Below are 21292 nucleotides of genomic sequence, written 5' to 3' on the forward strand. Positions count from 1 at the left end.
GAGCTGCTCCTCGCCAGATCCCAGAGAATTATAACCGGGCAGCGAAGACTCCCAGGGCTGCCGATGGCCAAATATGCTGGACTCTAGTGCAGGCGATGTCTGGACTGAGAAGCATCACGTGGAGCGGAGAGCGGGTGGCAGAGACACTGACGCATGTGCCCAGTCATTCGGACACCAGTGGAGGACTGGGCTCACTAAACAGCTGGGACTGGATGTCCTTGGGGAATGGAGACGACGTGAGCCAGGGCTGGAAAGTCACCTCAGCTGGAAATGTCAAGTCTGCTACAGATGTCCACATAGTTTTGCATAGGAGGCTCACATTCAATGATGCAAAACATGACGCCTGCACTTCTTATCTTCTTCTTTGTTTGCACAGCTCTTGCCCAGGAAACCCCCGGTCACCGGCTGTAAGCCCCAGGGACCAGCAGCTCAGCCCCAGGTCTCAGCGGCCCCTTTTCAAATGGATGCAGGGATGCAGTGGAAAGAGGAAGAGGAGGAGCGGCAGCCACAACAGCTACTTCAACCCCTTGGGTCGCCCCTACCCCATGATCTTTGGCTTTATGGAGGGAATTGCCCTGCCATGGGAGGAGCCAGCCCAATTGCCACCTACCTTCAGCAAGCCACGTGACCAGTGGGAGGTACAAGGCAGCTCATCCCATGAGCCTGGCGATGCCAGCACTGGAGCCACAGAGAGCACCTCAGTGACCGCCAGCCCCAGCAGTGGATCCAATAGTGAGGGCCACAGTACATCACATTGAGAAGAGACATGGGCTGCAACGTCACCACATACAGGCAGAGATTGTCCACGTGAGGGCTCGGGTCACCCATAGCCCTTACCCAGAGCAGCTTAACCACCATCACAACCTCGATCAATAATTTCACAACAGCCATCCTACAACTAATTCAGCATTTGCCACAGCCTGCACCCATGCCATCACTCTCCTGGCAGGAGTCCACTTTGAGAAGCAGTCTCTGACTCTCAGGATGCAGCAAAACGCCCTGGGGAGGAAAAGGCCCATGAAGCTGACTAGTGCCAACCAACCATAACAATTGCACTCAAAGATAGATGCAAATTCCAGCCAAGCCAGGCTTTACCTCTGTACAGAGTTCCTGTGCTGGCTGGATGGAAGACGACTGCTGGGCCCGTCCTCACTACAGAGTTCCTGTGCTGGCTGGATGGAAGACGACTGCTGGGCCCGTCCTCACTACAGAGATCCTGTGCTGGCTGGATGGAAGACGACTGCTGGGCCCGTCCTCACTACAGAGTTCCTGTGCTGGCTGGATGGAAGACGACTGCTGGGCCCGTCCTCACTACAGAGTTCCTGTGCTGGCTGGATGGAAGACGACTGCTGGGCCCGTCCTCACTACAGAGTTCCTGTGCTGGCTGGATGGAAGACGACTGCTGGGCCCGTCCTCACTACAGAGTTCCTGTGCTGGCTGGCTGGAAGACGACTGCTGGGCCCGTCCTCACTACAGAGTTCCTGTGCTGGCTAGATGGAAGACGACTGCTGGGCCCGTCCTCACTACAGAGTTCCTGTGCTGGCTGGATGGAAGACGACTGCTGGGGCCCGTCCTCACTACAGAGTTCCTGTGCTGGCTGGCTGGAAGACGACTGCTGGGCCCGTCCTCACTACAGAGTTCCTGTGCTGGCTGGATGGAAGACGACTGCTGGGCCCGTCCTCACTACAGAGTTCCTGTGCTGGCTGGCTGGAAGACGACTGCTGGGCCCGTCCTCACTACAGAGTTCCTGTGCTGGCTGGATGGAAGACGACTGCTGGGCCCGTCCTCACTACAGAGTTCCTGTGCTGGCTGGATGGAAGACGACTGCTGGGCCCGTCCTCACTACAGAGTTCCTGTGCTGGCTGGCTGGAAGACGACTGCTGGGCCCGTCCTCACTACAGAGTTCCTGTGCTGGCTGGATGGAAGACGACTGCTGGGCCCGTCCTCACTACAGAGTTCCTGTGCTGGCTGGCTGGAAGACGACTGCTGGGCCCGTCCTCACTACAGAGTTCCTGTGCTGGCTGGATGGAAGACGACTGCTGGGCCCGTCCTCACTACAGAGTTCCTGTGCTGGCTGGATGGAAGACGACTGCTGGGCCCGTCCTCACTACAGAGTTCCTGTGCTGGCTGGATGGAAGACGACTGCTGGGCCCGTCCTCACTACAGAGTTCCTGTGCTGGCTAGATGGAAGACGACTGCTGGGCCCGTCCTCACTACAGAGTTCCTGTGCTGGCTGGCTGGAAGACGACTGCTGGGCCCGTCCTCACTACAGAGTTCCTGTGCTGGCTGGCTGGAAGACGACTGCTGGGCCCGTCCTCACTACAGAGTTCCTGTGCTGGCTGGCTGGAAGACGACTGCTGGGCCCGTCCTCACTACAGAGTTCCTGTGCTGGCTAGATGGAAGACGACTGCTGGGCCCGTCCTCACTACAGAGTTCCTGTGCTGGCTAGATGGAAGACGACTGCTGGGCCCGTCCTCACTACAGAGTTCCTGTGCTGGCTAGATGGAAGACGACTGCTGGGCCGTCCTCACTACAGAGTTCCTGTGCTGGCTAGATGGAAGACGACTGCTGGGCCCGTCCTCACTACAGAGTTCCTGTGCTGGCTGGATGGAAGACGACTGCTGGGCCCGTCCTCACTACAGAGTTCCTGTGCTGGCTAGATGGAAGACGACTGCTGGGCCCATACTGTCTACAAAGTTCCTACACCAGTTTGCTAATGTGGATGGTCTACTGTCTGCCAGTTTTGTGCTGCACCTTCCTTCTTATGCCCTCCTCTATGCTCTGCCCATAGTCCTGCCTTCTTCCTGCGGTCTCTTCTTATCATGTCTCATCTCCTGGGGCTGCTGCTTCCATGCTGCTGTCTCATCTCATCCTGCTGCTGCTTCCTTGCTGCTGTCTCATCTCCTGGGGCTGCCGCTTCCATGCTGCTGTCTCATCTCCTGGGGCTGCCGCTTCCATGCTGCTGTCTCATCTCATCCTGCTGCTGCTCCTTCCTTGCTGCCGTCTCATCTCCTGGGGCTGCCGCTTCCATGCTGCCGTCTCATCTCCTGGGGCTGCCGCTTCCATGCTGCTGTCTCATCTCATCCTGCTGCCGCTTCCATGCTGCTGTCTCATCTCCTGGGGCTGCCGCTTCCATGCTGCTGTCTCATCTCCTGGGGCTGCCGCTTCCATGCTGCTGTCTCATCTCATCCTGCTGCTGCTTCCATGCTGCTGTCTCATCTCCTGGGGCTGCCGCTTCCATGCTGCTGTCTCATCTCCTGGGGCTGCCGCTTCCATGCTGCTGTCTCATCTCATCCTGCTGCTGCTTCCATGCTGCTGTCTCATCTCCTGGGGTGAGGCGGATGCCACAGCAGTGTTCTGAGAGAGGCGTTTTCTGCCGCCTCAAAATTCTGCCATCCGAAGCAGCCACCTCACCCTGCCTCATTATAGAACTGCCCTTGCTTGCAGGTGTGTGAAGAGCCTTGGTTCCCGTCACAGAATACAAGCACAGTAAGAACTAGAAGTCCTATTGGAAATGCAGGTGCTCACATAGCCAGGTCTCTCTAGCAGGCTGTGCAGGGGATCTAGAATAAAATTACTACTACTTTTATTTATTTATTTGTTTGATTTCTTCAATTCTTACAAAATAAAACAATGTGATGTACAAAAAAACAAAGTGCAAAAAGGTTACAAAGAACAAAATAAAAACAGAAATGAACATACAATTAAAGATAAAAATAAAAACCTAAAATTGTATCATAACAATAATATTAAAATATCATAACATAAAAACTTATGTGATAAAAATTACTTAGTAAAAAGACATTACCAGGAGGCTACAAGGACCAAAACATTTAAAATGCAGAAACTAAGAAGTCAGACACTGAAATAAATCAAAACATCTCATTCAAAGAACTGAACAGCTGTATTCAGAAATTAGCCAGCGACTAAAAAATGAAATTTAAAAAGCAAACCTAGAAGGATGTTATAAGAAACATTTCAATGATTACAGAGATCATTCCATTATTAAGAAAACAGCTAAAGTCTACAATTTCTAGCTAAGGGGGGGTCATTCATCAAATCGCGTCTTAGGGCCCTAACGCCTGCAATAAATAACGCATCGCAAGACGTGTATGCAAATTTAAACATGTAGTCAAATGGGAAGAGTTTATGAAAATGAAGGGTGCTTAACATTGTGTGTGATAGCGTAACGCACGCTATTGCGGGGTTTAATGCCAGAAATAACTGGCATAAGGCTGTACATTATGCCTGAAATAGGATAAATATCCCAAATCCTGTTTTGGGCAAGGAAACGGGAGAAGGGAGGGGAGAGAGAGAAAACGCCTACATATTAGGCAACTTTTTATACCACTGCAGGAGGGATTACCAGTAACTCGGGCTGAGGTTTTGGGGCAGTTTTACATGCACAGTCAGAGGTACAAACAGCACAGTACACATCAGTGAAGCTGTGATGTGATTTGGAGTGATGACAGGTACAGAAAGATGAGATTTGCACATTGTACTCTCGACCTAGCGTGATGCACTCTCTGTCTAACTGCTATGAAGCCAGATCGAGAGTATAAATCTCATTTTGTGTACCTTTCATCACTCCATATCACATCAAATCTTCACTGATCATAACTGTGCAATTCGTACCTCTGACTGTGCATGCAAAAGTGCCCCAAAACCTAGGCCACCACCAAAACCTCACCCCGAGTCACTAGTTGCCCCGATACAGTGGTATAAATAGTTTTCTTATATGAGAGCCTTATAAAGACTCTCTCCACACCACACCCACACACACACCCACATCACAGTTTGCAATGTGAAAATATCACAGGTGCAATAGATTTAATGCACATTGCATATAATATGGTATCTGGAAAATTACCCTAACCACACCAGCTTTTTTTTTTTTTTTTTTAAATCGCGGGCGCTATTCTCGTGAAATTTAATTCTAGGCCTTCAAGAAAAGGAAAGTTTTCAAGGCTTTTTCTAAACGTAAGATAATCCTTTCTGAGGTGCGTTGCAGAGACTGGGTGCTAAGTATGAGAAACCTATTTCTCTTATTCTCTCTAGTCTGATTTGTTTTGGAGAAGGTAAAACTAATAATTCTGGCTGAGAGGAACCAAGCTGACGAGCAGGCTGATGAGGAACTGTGAAAGAAGCAAGATCTGAGGGGGAAACCCACCGTAGGGCTTGAATGCTGCGCACACAGTTTTAAATTGTGTTCTTAATGAAACTGGAAGCCATCGTAAATCTTTATTTATGAATCAACAAACAGCCTGTTCTACACTTCACAAACACATCAGAGTAAAAACAGCCAGGATCAATTTAAAGAAAATCAATAACATCCCTTCTAATAATGGTGGCCACCCAGTTTGCCTTACACCTCTATGGGGTGGCATTAAGAAGGAAAAGCCATTGCGAAGAAATATGGGAAGATTTTAAAAGGAACAAGAGGAGTTGATTAGTACATTGCAGTCTCTCTAGCTGCGTTGTACAAACCTTATACACAGGCCCGGCTCGACCGAGTGTGCATACTGTGCATTTGCACAGGGCGGCACACCCGGGGGCGGTGGGTCTGCGGCAGCAGCAGGAAAGGCCATGGGGCCACTGGACATGTGCATGTGTCAGCGGGTGTGTGTGTGTGTGTGTGTGTTTCAGATGGGTATGTGTGTCAGCATGCATGAAGGAGTGAGTATGTGAGTGTGTGTGTGCGCATCAATGTGTGCAAGGGAACTAGTCTGTCCGTATATGTGATGGGAGAGTATGTTTGTGTGTTTCAGCTATCAGCATGTACGATGGACGTGTGCATGTGTCAGCGGGTGTGTGTGTGTTTCAGATGGGTATGTGTGTCAGCATGCATGAAGGAGTGAGTATGTGAGTGTGCATCAATGTGTGCAAGGGAACTAGTGTGTCCGTATATGTGATGGGAGAGTATGTTTGTGTGTTTCAGCTATCAGCACGTACGATGGACGTGTGCATGTGTCAGCAGGTGTGTGTGTGTGTGTGTGTTTCAGATGGGTATGTGTGCCAGCATGCATGAAGGAGTGAGTATGTGAGCGTGTGTCGGAGACCCTAAGGGCGCATGTGTGTGCAAAAGCATACATGTCAGAGACTGTGAGGGAGCATGCGAATGTCAGAGACTGTATGTGAGGAAGCAGAAAGTTTGTGCACCCCCCTCCCACCTCCACTAATCCACAACAATCTCAGAATGACTGGAAATTACAAGCTCCCAAGTATATAAAGCGAGGAGTTAAATTGTTAGTGGTTTAATTATTGGGAGTTACTTGATGTCTGCTGTTAAATATTTTATTGGTCTTTGGCAAAATTAAAATAATTATATATGTTTTTAATTTTAGGATTTTCTATTTGGCAACTGTTTTGAAATATTTATTCTTTTTATTATTATGGTTTCACTATTACTGCTAATTTATATTTCTTGATTTCACTGTTTGATGCCTGGTAACTTGCCTACCTGGTGCGAAGGTGGCGGACCTCACGCGTCACCTAGATAGGATTATAGACAGTGCTGGGGAGGAGCCGGCTGTCGTGGTACACGTGGGCACCAACGACATAGGAAAATGTGGGAGGGAGGTTCTGGAAGCCAAATTTAGGCTCTTAGGTAGAAAGCTTAAATCCAGAACCTCCAGGGTAGCTTTCTCTGAAATGCTCCCTGTTCCACGCGCAGGTCACCAGAGGCAGACAGAGCTCCGGAGTCTCAATGCATGGATGAGACGATGGTGCAAGGAAGAGGGATTCAGTTTTGTAAGGAACTGGGGAACCTTTTGGGGAAGGGGGAGTCTCTTCCGAAGGGATGGGCTCCACCTTAACCAGGGTGGAACCAGACTTCTGGCGCTAACCTTTAAAAAGGAGATAGAGCAGCTTTTAAACTAGAACAGAGGGGAAAGCCGACAGTCGCTCAGCAGTGCATGGTTCGGAGAGAGGTATCTTCAAAGGATACTAATGATGCATTAGAATTAGGGCATCCCGACAGTGAGGTTCCAATAATTAGAAAAGGAGTCCAAGTGCCTGTAACTAAAAACTCACCTGAGCTAAAACATTCTAACTTATCCCTATCAATTAAAAAGCAGAATGAAAATACAAACAAAAAACAAACTTTGAAATGTTTGTATGCTAATGCCAGAAGTCTAAGAAGTAAGATGGGGGAATTAGAAGGTATAGCAGTGAATGATGACATAGACTTAATTGGCATCTCAGACACATGGTGGAAGGAGGATAACCAATGGGACAGTGCTATACCGGGGTACAAATTATGAAAGGAATGGAGAATAAAACAGAGAATATCATAATGCCTCTATATCACTCCATGGTGAGACCTCATCTTGAGAGCTGTATGCAGTTCTGGTCACCCCATCTCAAGAAAGATAGAGCAGAATTAGAAAAGGTACAGAGAAGGGCGACCAAGATGATAAAGGGGATGGAACAGCTCCCCTATGAGGAAAGACTAAAGAGGTTAGGGCTGTTCAGCCTGGTGAAGAGACGGCTGAGGGGGGATATGATAGAGGTCTATGAAATAATGAGTGGAGTAAAAGGAGTAAATATTAATCAGTTGTTTACTGTTTTGAAAAGTAAAAGACTAGGGAACACACAATGAAGTTACTGGGTTATATATTTAAAACTAATAAGAGAAAATATTGTTTTACTCAATTCATAATCAAGCTCTAGAATTCATTGCCAGAGAATGTGGTGAAAGCTATTTGTGGAGCTGCTTTTAAAAACGGTTTGGACAAGTTCCCAGAGGAAAAATCCATAAACCATTATTAAGACAGAGTTGCAGAAATCCACTGCTTAAGAACATAAGAACATGCCATACTGCATCAGACCAAGGGTCCATCAAGCCCAGCATCCTGTTTCCAACAGTGGCCAATCCAGGCCATAAGAACCTGGCAAGTACCCAAAAACTAAGTCTATTCCATGTTACCATTGCTAATGGCAGTGGCTATTCTCTAAGTGAACTTAATAGCAGGTAATGGACTTCTCCTCCAAGAACGTATCCAATCCTTTTTAAAACACAGCTATACTAACTGCACTAACCACATCCTCTGGCAACAAATTCCAGAGTTTAATTGTGCGTTGAGTAAAAAAGAACTTTCTCCGATTAGTTTTAAATGTGCCCCATGCTAACTTCATGGAGTGCCCCCTAGTCTTTCTATTATCTGAAAGAGTAAATAACCGATTCACATTTACCTGTTCTAGACCTCTCATGATCTTAAACACCTCTATCATAGCCCCCCTCAGCCGTCTCTTCTCCAAGCTGAAAAGTCCTAACCTCTTTAGTCTTTTCTCATAGGGGAGTTGTTCCATTCCCCTTATCATTTTGGTCGCCCTTCTCTGTACCTTCTCCATCGCAGTTATATCTTTTTTGAGATGCGGTGACCAGAATTGTACACAGTATTCAAGGTGCGGTCTCACCATGGAGCGATACAGAGGCATTATGACATTTTCCGTTTTATTCACCATTCCCTTCCTAATAATTCCCAACATTCTGTTTGCTTTTTTGACTGCCGCAGCACACTGAGCCGACTATTTCAATGTGTTATCCACTATGACGCCTAGATCTCTTTCTTGGGTTGTAGCACCTAATATGGAACCCAACATTGTGTAATTATAGCATGGGTTATTTTTCCCTATATGCATCACCTTGCACTTATCCACATTAAATTTCATCTGCCATTTGGATGCCCAATTTTCCAGTCTCACAAGCTCTTCCTGCAATTTATCACAATCTGCTTGTGATTTAACAACTCTGAATAATTTTGTATCATCTGCAAATTTGATTACTTCACTCGTCGTATTTCTTTCCAGATCATTTATAAATATATTGAAAAGTAAGGGTCCCAATACAGATCCCTGAGGCACTCCACTGTCCACTCCCTTCCACTGAGAAAATTGTCCATTTAATCCTACTCTCTGTTTCCTGTCTTTTAGCCAGTTTGTAATCCACGAAAGGACATCGCCACCTATCCCATGACTTTTTACTTTTCCTAGAAGCCTCTCATGAGGAACTTTGTCAAACGCCTTCTGAAAATCCAAGTATACTGCATCTACCGGTTCACCTTTATCCACATGTTTATTAACTCCTTCAAAAAAGTGAAGCAGATTTGTGAGGCAAGACTTGCCCTGGGTAAAGCCATGCTGACTTTGTTCCATTAAACCATGTCTTTCTATATGTTCTGTGATTTTGATGTTTAGAACACTTTCCACTATTTTTCCTGGCACTGAAGTCAGGTTTACTGGTCTATAGTTTCCCAGATCGCCCCTGGAGTCCTTTTTAAATATTGCGGTTATATTGGCCACCCTCCAGACTTCAGGTACAATGGATGATTTTAATGATAGGTTACAAATTTTTACTAATAGGTCTAAAATTTCATTTGTGAGTTCCTTCAGAACTCTGGGTGTATACCATTCGGTCCAGGTGATTTACTACTCTTCAGTTTGTCAATCAGGCTTATCACATCTTCCAGGTTCACCATGATTTGGTTCAGTCCATCTGAATCATTACCCATGAAAACCTTCTCCGGAACAGGTACCGGTATATCCCCAACATCCTCTTCAGTAAACACCGAAGCAAAGAAAGAAGAACTTAAGAACATAAGAACTTGCCATGCTGGGTCAGACCAAGGGTCCATCAAGCCCAGCAATCTGTTTCCAACAGAGGTCAAACCAGGCCACAAGAACCTGGCAATTACCCAAACACCAAAAAGATCCCATGCCACTGATGCAATTAATAGCAGTGGCTATTCCCTTAGTTGAGTGAAAAAGAATTTTCTCCAATTAGTCAAATGTGCTACTTTCTAACTTCATGGAATGCCCCCTAGTCCTTCTATTATCCAAAAGTGTAAATAACTGATTCACATCTACTCATTCAAGACCTCTCATGATCTTAAAGCAATTTACATATGGCATATAAAATACAAATACAATCAATATAAATTATACAAATGACAATGACCAGACAAAAATTTGATCCAGTCCAATTGATTTTAACTGGAAACTGAGGTATTTATTTATTTTATTTATAACTTTTCTATATCAATATTGGTGGGGACATCATATCAGTTTACATGAAACAACAAAGCATAAAGAATGGAAATTACATAAAACAGGGAGGTGTGGATGGAGAGATAGGAACTGTAAGAACGTAGGTTGAAAGTAGATAGGAATCAGGCTACTCTGAAACAAATGAGAGCCTAAGAACTTTGGGATTATATTTGTATAACCAGATAAAAACAACACCACAAATAACTATATATAAGGGTTCGGAATGGGTTTGCATGGGTCCGGTGTGTTTGCATGGTGGTGAGAAGGGTGTTATTGTCGATAGGCTTTTTTGAAAAGCCAGGTTTTTAAGTTGGCTCTGAATTTAGAGGTACAAGTCTCGAGTCTAAGATAGGGGGGGCAAGGAGTTCCAGAGCGTGGGTCCAGCAATAGATAGGGCTCTTTCCCTTGTGGAAGTAAGGTGTGCTTTTTTTTAGTGGGGGTACGTAGAGTGTTCCATTACTGGAGGCTCTGGTGGATTTGTTGGAACGTACAGGGCAGAATGGCTCAACGAGTCAATTTGAATTGTGTGTGTGTATAGCTTTGTGGGTCAATGTTAGAGTTTTATATATGATGCGAGGGGGGATTGGGAGCCAGTGCAAGTTCATGAGAAGGGGAGTGATATGGTCGTATTTGCGGGTATTGGAGATAGTTCTTGCTACTGCATTCTGCAGCATTTGGAGGGGTTTTATTGTAGAGTAGGGGAGGCCAAGGAAGAGGGAATTGCAGTAGTCCAATTTTGTTGAGAGAGTAGCTTGAATGACGGTCCGAAAATCACTGGCATGAAGAAGGGGTTTCAGTTTCTTCATGACATTAAGTTTGAAGAAACCTTCTTTGAGGATCTGATTGATGTGCTTTTTTAGGTTCAGTTGTTGTTCTATGTGAACCCCTAGGTTTCGTGCATCGGGCTGCTTCAGGAAGGTGACATAGGTGGGATCATTTGCAATGGCTGGTTTGGGGGATGATTGTTTGGAGATGAGGAGTAGCTCGTTTTTGAAGTGTTTAGTGCTAGGTGAAGGTTGGATAGAAAGGCATTGATGGAGGCAAGACAACCTCTCCAGTGGGTCAAGGCGTTTGTCAGGGTGTCTTGAATGGGTATGATGATTTGCACATCAGCGTACAGGAAGAATTTGAGACCAAGGTCGGCTAGGTGTTGGCAGAGGGGGGTAAGGTATATGTTAAAGAGGGTGGAAGAGAGGGAAGAGCCTTGGGGAACTCCCTGTGAGAGCGCATAGGGGGCAGATTCGGCAGTGCCTATTTTAACTGAGAATTTTCTATTGGTGAGATATGATGTGAACCGATGAAATGCTGTTCCTGAGATGCCAATATGTGCTAGGCGGGTGAGGAGTTGTTTATGACTTATAGTGCCAAAGGCAGCAGATATGTCCAAGAGGGCTAGAAGATAGCAGGTTCCTTGGTCCATGCCTCTGAGAAGGAAATCGGTAAGGGAGAGAAGGAGGGTTTCTGTATTAAGGTGTTTACGGAATCCAAATTGGGAAGCGTGCAGTATATTATTTTCCTCCAAGTAGTCAGATAATTGACTGTTGACAACCCTTTCCATAATTTTTGGGATGAAAGGGAGATTGGAGATGGGGCGGAAATTGGCTGGGTCATCTGGGTTCAAGGATGGTTTTTTTAGGAGGGGTTTGACTGCAGCATGTTTGAGGGAGTCAGGGACAATGCCAGTTGATAAGGAGCAATTAATAATGTCTGCCAGCGGTTTAGTATGGTGTCAGGTATTGTGAGGAGGGCTTTGGTGGGGTCAGTGTCAGAGGGGTGGGTGGGTGGCTGGTCTGATCTTTTTGAGGATAGTGGCTATTTCCAAGGAGGATGTGAGGTTGATGGAGTTGAAGGAGGCAGCTGTGGGGCGTGGGCAGGGTGAGATGGGTTGAGGGTCTGGAGTGAGTCTAAGGAGGATGTTTGCTATCTTGTTATGAAAGTAATGAGCCACTTCTTCACATTTGCTGCCTGCCTCTTTGTCGGGGATGAGAGGGGGGCTTGGTTTTGTAAGTTCAGTGACATAGGAGAAAAGGGCTTTTGGGTTGTAAATGTAATTGTGAATTTTTTTGGCGTGGAAGTCTCATTTGACATTGAGGGTGGAGGTTCTATATTGGTGTAGTGCTGATTTGAATGAGGATGTCTTATATGGCGATGGGTCTTTACGCCAGGCTCTTTCCTTTTGTCTGAGACTGTTTTTCAAGTGTTTTAGGTCAGACGTGTACCATGGTTTTTGATTTTTGGTAGAAGAGTTAAGGTTACGTGTGGTGATGGGGCATAATTTGTTTGCAATTTCCAGGGTGAGGGCGCTCCAGGAATTTATAGCATCATCAGGATTGGAGCAGTTGAAATTGGATAGGGCTTTGGACAGGGCAGAGCTAAGATCCTCGCTTGGGCAGGATTTTCTGAAGGTTATAGTGTTGGTGTCTGGATAGTGTGTTATGGGTGTCTTAATGGAGAGGGAGGTTTTGATGAGAGTGTGGTCGGACCAGGGAACTGGAGTGCATGTGGGGGTGTTGGGAGAGTTAATGAGAGAGTTAATGAATAACAGGTCCAACGTATGGCCTGCTTTGTGGGTAGGGGAGGTGATAATTTGCTTGTAGCCAATGGCATCGAGAGAGCTTAGAAAGGCTTCGCAAGATGAGGAGAGGGGTAGGGTGTCGACATGGAGGTTAAAATCTCCTAGAATGATGGTGGGGAGATCGATATTGATGTTGTCATTGATAAATTTGATGAGGGGGGAAGGGTTTAGCTCTAGAAGGTTAGGGGGAGCATAGACGAGGCATATTTGTATCTCTTGAGATTTGTAGAGCCCTATCTCAAGCTTGGGGGGGGGGGGGGGTTCAATGTTGATAGGCTTAAGGTTTAAGCGCTTTTTAACTGCTAGGAGGAGACCTCCGCCTCGTTTCTTGGGTCTAGGGGTGCTGTAGATGTCGTAGATGTGGTTAGGGAGTTGCTGGAGTAGGGCCAGGTTTCTGTGATGGCACATACGTCTGGTTTACAGTCAGATAGTAAGTCGTCGAGGATAATGGTTTTTTTGGAGATAGATTGAGCATTGAAGAAAATTATGGAGAGGGCTGAAAGTCCTATAAATTGGGTGAGTGGGGAGATGAGGATAGGTATAAGGGACTTGTGATGGACGGGAGCATATTGAAAGGAGGGGGGGGGGCGAAGTGGTCTGCGGTGGGGGAAATGAATGCATGGGATTGGGGAGCTTAAGTAGCTTGTCATGGCAGGAGTGTAAGGGTGCAACGAGGATGGGTAAGGGTCACAGTATGGTGGCAATGGGGCGTTGGGGGGGGAAGGGTGTTTAGAGGGGTGGGTATTAGAGCACCTTGGATAGAGCAAGGGGGTGAAGGGGCTAAGGTGCCAAGGTAAGATAAAGCTGTACATTAAATGCTGAGTTTGTATACAGGTAGAGATAATAGGTAAATTAGCATACAATGTGTGAATAGTTTGTATACAGGATAAATAGTAGGTGTAGTGCATACAGTAATTGCTGAGCAGGCAGAGGAAGATGCGTAGTCAGGAAGCAAGATGGAGGCGATGATTATGCGGTTTGCTGGATTGGAAGTCCGGTGTAGAGAAGCTTGGTGGTAGTCGCTGAGAGTTTAGGTAGATAGGAGAGCACAAAGGGGCGCACTAAGGGGCAGGCCCCTGTGGGGCGCGGCGCCACTGAACAGGGTCGAAGTTAAGGGCTGAAATGGCCGGCCTCCCAGGCGTCAGCAAGGACGCGGCTCCCTCCCTGACTGGAGGTTCGGGAGCGGCGGCGCGTTTCTTACTTTCTCTCTTAGTTGTTAGTTTAGAGGAGGATGGCGTCTTATCTGTCATACCTCATTCATTTAATCTTTCCGCGATGGTGCCCCTTTAACCCCTCGATCATCTAACGGTCCAACTGACTCCCTCACATTCTTTCTGCTTCGGATATATTTAAAAAGGTTTTTACTGTGAGTTTTTGCCTCTACGGCCAATTTGTTTTCAAATTCCCCAACTTATGCAGCTAGAATTGAGCCGCGTGCCGTGATGAATATCGCTGGGTAGCGACGGATAACTTTTTACACCCCTGTGACTCTCCCAGCCAGCTCCCGAGTCAGCTGCAGCACTCAGACACCCACTCCCCGGGTCAGCGCCAGCCAGGCTCACTCACCAAACACTGTGACAAATGCAGCGCCATTTATAGCAAAGGTCCCCCAAAGAATAGAAGCAAAGAGAAGGCCAAACCCGATAAAAACATCCATTAGAGCCCCAGTACTCCCAGCAAGCTGCCCTGTATACGCACTGGGAGAGGCCAGCACACCAAATCCCAGGGCCAAAAAGTCAATGCAAGCTTGGATGTGGCGCGTTCAACAGCAGCTGTGACAATATTTCCGTGCAGATTACGCTCGCATGTAAACCCTGATACAGGTACGTTTACAGCATTAACCAGCTCTATCCAGCATACAGCCCGCTAAGCAAACATCTAAGTACATAGAAAGCCAACAAGTAGGGCAATCTCTCAACCTCCCACCTCCCAAATTAAATAGAATAACTTTGTATGCAATCGATTCCCCCAACTTCCCAATTTAAGGAAGAAAGGTAGCAGGTGAGACCCCTCCTTCCTGTGAGAGCCGGGCTGCCTCCTCCTGGTCACCTGCACACCCCTCCCGAGCGCTGGGACGCGTATAAGAGCTCACTTACTTGTGTCCGTTCAGCGCAGCCTGGTCAGCTGCCCCTCTCCTGGTATAAGAGCTCACTTACTTGTGTCCGTTCAGCGCAGCCTGGTCAGCCGCCCCTCTCCTGGTATAAGAGCTCACTTACTTGTGTCCGTTCAGCGCAGCGTGGTGTAACGCGGTGTAACCCGATGAGTCTGTGCAGTTTATGCTGGGACCTCGCCAGATGCTGCAAAAACACACAAACAAGGATTCAGTTTATAGCAGGACCAGGACATGGCAGGAACCCTGCTGACGACGGGGAGCACCGTCAGCGCCAAGCCCTGGAAGCTGAGTACCCTCTGGGACCCTGTGCGCCTGGAAAGTGGGTGAGCAGCGCCAGATTTAATCCAACCACCTGCTTGCTTGGGTGATGCTCGCTGCTCATCCTTCTGGAGAAAGATGAAACGGGGGACTGCACTGGTCAGAGCTGGGATGTACTGGGCGAGGTAATGCTGCACTGCACTCACCTGGGCTGCACCCACCACCCCCCACTCTCCTCCTCCTCTCCACCCTCACTCCCCTCTTCTGTTTCCCACCTCTGCTGAAGCCTCTATTTCCTCCCTCTCGCTGCTCTGCAAGAGCCCCCCGAGCTCCAATCAACCAAAAACACCTTCTTCCCATTGGATCCCCAAGTCAGGACTAGAGAGCTTCGCTTTCCTCCATCTTCTAGGCCTCGCACTGATGACTCCTGTGTGTGGTGCGTGCTGCATGTGTGTGTGTGTGTGTGCCGCATGTGTGTGTGTGTGTGTGTGTGTGTGTGTACGTGCTGCACGTGTGTGCGTGCCGCACGTGTGTGTGTACGTGCGTGCTGCATGTGTCTATGTGCGTGTGTGCGCCGCACGTGTGTGTGCTGCGTCTGTGTGTGCTGCGTGTGTATGGGTGCGTGTGTGTGTGCGCTGCGTGTATATGCTGCATGTGTGTGTGCGCGCTGCGTGTGTGCGCTGCGTGTATATGCTGCATGTGTGTGTGCACTGCGTGTATATGCTGCATGTGTGTGCGCGCTGCGTGTGCGCTGCGTGTATATGCTGCATGTGTGTGCGCTGCGTGTGTGCGCTGCGTGAATATGCTGCATGTGTGTGTGCGCGCTGCGTGTGTGCGCTGCGTGTATATGCTGCATGTGTGTGTGCGCGCTGCGTGTATATGCTGCATGTGTGTGTGCGCTGCGTGTGTGTGTGCGCTGCGTGTATATGCTGCATGTGTGTGCGCGCTGCGTGTGTGTGCTGCGTGTATATGCTGCATGTGTGTGCGTGTGCGCGCTGCATGTGTGTGCGCTGCGTGTGCATGTGTGTGTGTATGTGCGCTGCGTGTGTGTGCGCTGCGTGTGCATGTGTGCTGCATGTGTGTGCATGTGCTTATTTCCAGTGTCTGAGCTCCCCGCTGAGCTAGGGCTGTTTCTGCTGTCAGGTCAGGATGGCCTTGCAGCTGGCAGTGACTGTAGCAAGAGGGGCAAAGAGAAGCAAAGCCTGAGTTGAGTGGAAGGAGGGATCCTGCAAGACGTTGCAGAGCTGAGGTAAAGGGGAGGCAGGGAGATGTCTGGAATAAGCTTCAGTATTTCTGGGAGAGGAGCAGAGAAGAGGGAGGCCCTGCACCCAAGGACAAAGGTGGCCCAGTGCTCCTGGGAAGGGATGTCAGCAGGGCAATAAAAAACCAGAAAACTGGGGGAACAGCTACGGTGGGGCCCTCACAGTCTGGGGCCTGCAATGTCACCCCGATCGCCCCTCCCCTCCCCTCCCCCGCCAAGCGCAGCCCTGGATGGTGGCGGAGGTTCAGTGCACTGCAGTGCGACCATGGTAGTGCAGGAACAGCGAAACACAGCAGATAATAACCAATGTGGACCATCTACTCTGCCAACAAGTGGTTTTGGGTAATAGCAGCTGCCGCTCCATGCAGGCCACCCCCAAGCCTTCTGTTAAGGGAAGTAACAGCTGCTGCAATGTGCAATCTACCCCAACTTTTCTCTTAAGAGTAGTAGCAGCTGCTGCAATCTACCCCAAGCCTTCGGTTAAGGGTAGTAGTAGCTGCTACAACGTGCAATCTACCCCCAAGCCTTCGGTTAAGGGTAGTAGTAGCTGCTACAACGTGCAATCTACCCCCAAGCCTTCGGTTAAGGGTAGTAGTAGCTGCTACAACGTGCAATCTACCCCCAAGCCTTCGGTTAAGGGTAGTAGCAACTGCTGCTACACTGTGGTTTGACAATGCCACTGACAGTGCAGTAGCCATGCAGTGACGAGGTAGCAGAGTAGCACTATGGTTTGACAATGCTGCTGACAGTACAGCAGCAGTGCAGTTTGACAGTGGTAGTGGAATAGCACTATGTTTGACAATGCTGTTAACAGTGCAGTGACGATGGTATGGAGTAGCACTATGGTTTGATGTTGCTGCTGACGGTGCAGGAGCAGTGCAGTGACGATGGTAAGGAGTAGCACTATGGTTTGACAATGCTGCTGACAGTACAGCAGCAGTGCAGTTTGACAGTGGTAGTGGAATAGCACTATGTTTGACAATGCTGTTAACAGTGCAGTGACGATGGTATGGAGTAGCACTATGGTTTGATGTTGCTGCTGACAGTACAGCAGCAGTGCAGTTTGACAGTGGTAGTGGAATAGCACTATGTTTGACAATGCTGTTAACAGTGCAGTGACGATGGTATGGAGTAGCACTATGGTTTGACAATGCTGCTGACAGTACAGCAGCAGTGCAGTTTGACAGTGGTAGTGGAATAGCACTATGTTTGACAATGCTGTTAACAGTGCAGTGACGATGGTATGGAGTAGCACTATGGTTTGATGTTGCTGCTGACGGTGCAGGAGCGGTGCAGTGACGATGTTAGTGGAGTAGCACTATGGTTTGATGTTGCTGCTGACGGTGCAGGAGCAGTGCAGTGACGAGGTAGCAGAGTAGCACTATGGTTTGACAATGCTGCTGACAGTACAGCAGCAGTGCAGTTTGACAGTGGTAGTGGAGTAGCACTATGTTTGACAATGCTGTTAACAGTGCAGTGACGATGGTATGGAGTAGCACTATGGTTTGACAATGCTGCTGACAGTACAGCAGCAGTGCAGTTTGACAGTGGTAGTGGAGTAGCACTATGTTTGACAATGCTGTTAACAGTGCAGTGACGATGGTATGGAGTAGCACTATGGTTTGATGTTGCTGCTGACGGTGCAGGAGCAGTGCAGTGACGATGGTATGGAGTAGCACTATGGTTTGACAATGCTGCTGACAGTACAGCAGCAGTGCAGTTTGACAGTGGTAGTGGAATAGCACTATGTTTGACAATGCTGTTAACAGTGCAGTGACGATGTTAGTGGAGCAGCACTATGGTTTGATGTTGCTGCTGACGGTGCAGGAGCGGTGCAGTGACGATGTTAGTGGAGCAGCACTATGGTTTGATGTTGCTGCTGACGGTGCAGCAGCGGTGCAGTGACGATGTTAGTGGAGCAGCACTATGGTTTGATGTTGCTGCTGACGGTGCAGGAGCGGTGCAGTGACGATGTTAGTGGAGTAGCACTATGGTTTGATGTTGCTGCTGACGGTGCAGGAGCGGTGCAGTGATGATGTTAGTGGAGTAGCACTATGGTTTGATGTTGCTGCTGATGGTGCAGGAGCGGTGCAGTGATGATGCTATGGAGGGATACTGCAGTGATTCTGCTGCTGTCAGTATTGCACATCATGGCATTGTTGTTGATGATGAAATGGCATCTGTCCAAATTCTAGTCCATTGCCTCCTGATCCATCAATATTTTGTTGCAGTGCAAAAATTTTAAAAGTGTTACCTTCACCTCTAATATTCTAGTCTAAGATGTCTTCAACCTGATACTCCAAAGCTTTTAGCATAGATTTGGAATGGAAGAAAAGCCTTGATAATCCCAGGCCTGTTATACAGAACCAGTGCTAGCAAAACACTTTTCTTGCCATCTCATCAACTTTTGGAGGTCAATATTCAGCTGTGGTCCAGCCAACAAAGTTAGTCAGATAATCTTCTCTGGCCAACTTCACAGGAATATTCAACAGTGTGGGTACACCACTGAAAATCAGCTAACTTTAGTACAGCTCTTCAGCAGTCCTAGTTATCCATCTATTTTAAGTTAATAACACCGAAAACTGAGGTTTATCTGCCCATCTGCCCCAGAACAATCCCAAGCTGATAAATCTTTCGCTGGATAAAAGGTAGCCAGCTAGCTCAGGCCAGTCAGCTCAGCGGGATTTCCAAATTTACACTCTTAATATTGGCTTCTTAGCTTCCTAAGACTTCTTTACCCTCCATTCCCCTGTCGTGATGCATTTTATAACATGCCAGCACCTTGCATTACCTTCATCGGCATGCATTGCCAAAGTGTCATTTAGCACAGGCAGCTCAGCTGGATCACTTGTATTGTACAGGGGAGTAAAGGACAGTAAGACAAACCCGAACTGCTGGAGACAAGATTAATGAGGTGAAATTCAAATGTTTTAATTGAATGACAGCAACAAACAGGGACCCTTATAAGTAGACATGTTCCAGCAGACAGCTCGGACAGTCCTGCTCTTGCCCCATTGCATGCAGGGAGTTGTAGTTCTGATTTCCCTATTGCAGGCCTTAAGAGAAGCAAGACTACTAGTCCCTGCATGCAATGGGGCAAAAGCAGGACTGGCTCAGCCTGGTTCTCTGGAGATGGAGTTACATAAATACATTAAAACCTGAAAAGTTTGTTTGTGTGTGTTAAAGTTAAAATAAAAGACTAGCACTGGGAGGGAGTATTTTACTGCAGAAGGTTTCTGAGTCTTGTCCCAGCACTAAGCAGCATCTGCTTACCATTAACATCTGGGGCTACCATGCACTACAGGCAGATCAAACTTCCTGCAGCAGGCTCAGGAGACTCCTGAGCCCAGCTCCCCGTCCCCAGCCACACATCCTGCCAAATTCACTGCTCTGCCCTCTGCACCCCGGGCTTTAAAGAGGGGACAACAGTTCCCTTAGGCCCGCAGTGCACATGGGAGAGGATTCAGAGATATCCAGCCTGCCCCAGCAGGAAAGAGAGGGGCTCTGCCTTGCAGACTTGAATTTCACAGAGCAGCAGCCCTCAGGATTAGGAATAACGGAAAGGCAGCTCCTGGATTGTAAAGCCCAGGGCATCCTCCCGCGTGCAGAATCTGCAGAGGCTGCACCTCTGTCCTCAGCAGGCAGGGCTGGGGGGGGGATGCCCGGGAAGCCGCTCCTTACCTCAGGAAACTGGCCAGGGGGAGGCTGGAGGAGGCGCTGCCGGCCAGGCCCCCGCCTCGCTTGCCGCAGAACAGTTTCTCCACCAGGGTCACGTTGCCCGTGCGGGCGGCTTCCAGCAGCTCGTGCTCCTTCCCCATCGCCGGTGCGGGGGCCTCCTCACTCCCCGGGAGAAGCGCCCGCTCCGTGCACAACGCCCATGAGCTGCTGCCTGCAAAGAAAATGCATCCTGCGGCTCAGTGCGCATGCGCCGCCCAGGAATCGCAGGCAGAGGAGGAGGAGGAGGAACCGAAGCCACGCACCCCCGGGGCACTGCCACGCACCCCCGGGGCTCTAAGCTGCCTCCATCGTGCCAGCCCCTGCTGATGAAAGGACCATGCTGAGGAGGCCCAGAGATTGAATCACAGGTGCAAGGGGGGAAAAAAGGCAAAAAACAAAATAAGTTGCCACAACACAAACAAGGACTTCTTCCAAAATCATAATCAGGCACCACCCTGGTAACAGCTCTTAGACCCCAAAAACCTCAATCAGGCTTCAGAGCAAAACTGCAGAACAGATATACAGATTCAAAACATAAAATCTATAAGCTCAATATTCATTGCATTTGATGGGACGTGGCTGGAAAAATGACAGGATTTAATCATTACTGCCCTCTGAATGTAACCGTCTCTTTTTAGTCAGTAAGGAGGCCCAGACAACTGATCCGCAAAGATAGACTTTTATTGCCAGCAAGATGCAGCTAAGACAAGGGCTCAGTACAACTGCATGCCACGCCCCCTTAGGAGCAAACTTTTATACACTTTACAGTTCTTATCTGTGGCACATGCGTTTTACTTTTTGCTGAACAAACAATTTACAAACTGCTGAACAAGCATTTGCTAGCGTGGTCCTCTAGTAGGTGTAGCTTATGATCAGACTATTGTTTCGTCATTTAATTGACGTGTTAGACATTTTACAGCGGTGATCGAATTAATACAATACAAATTATTATTCCAAAATGGAGTCACGTTACACTAAATGTTAGTGCGTAACTGCGTCACTACGCATTATGTGCCGTTTGCGTTGCAAATGTTAGTACATCCAAAATGGCCGTGCGTTTCACTGCTGGCCTAGTTAGTCGAGAGGTTTTCAGTTATTTCATTCTTCAGATGTTCACGAAGTTGAACTCCTTCATTCCCCCCTTTGATACTTCAACTGCGATGGAAGGCAGAAGTATCACTTGTATCTGGGAAATAATTGAAAAAAAAGACGATAGTTAATACACACAGCACTCCAGACGGGCCCTAAGATGTTGCCAGGTTGTTGGTTTCTTCACGGGTTTGAGACGGGTGGACCCTATTGGTGTCACCCCCCTTTGTAG

General features: G+C 48.1%; 1 protein-coding gene across 1 annotated transcript in view; it reads right to left on the reverse strand.

Moving 5' to 3' along the window:
* Positions 1-20216, reverse strand: part of ANKS1B (ankyrin repeat and sterile alpha motif domain containing 1B) — a 591267-nt gene extending 571051 nt beyond the window's left edge. Inside the window, exons 1-2 of the mRNA XM_029597376.1 lie at positions 19936-20216; positions 14839-14919 (exon numbers count right to left, since the gene is read on the reverse strand). Coding sequence (XP_029453236.1) covers positions 14839-14919; positions 19936-20072 — 218 coding nt within the window. The 5' untranslated portion in view covers positions 20073-20216. The remainder of the gene's footprint in view (positions 1-14838; positions 14920-19935) is intronic.
* Between the last annotated feature and the right edge of the window lie 1076 nt (positions 20217-21292).

The sequence above is a fragment of the Rhinatrema bivittatum genome, chromosome 4 (assembly GCF_901001135.1).
Source record: "Rhinatrema bivittatum chromosome 4, aRhiBiv1.1, whole genome shotgun sequence".
NCBI classification, from domain to species: domain Eukaryota; kingdom Metazoa; phylum Chordata; class Amphibia; order Gymnophiona; family Rhinatrematidae; genus Rhinatrema; species Rhinatrema bivittatum.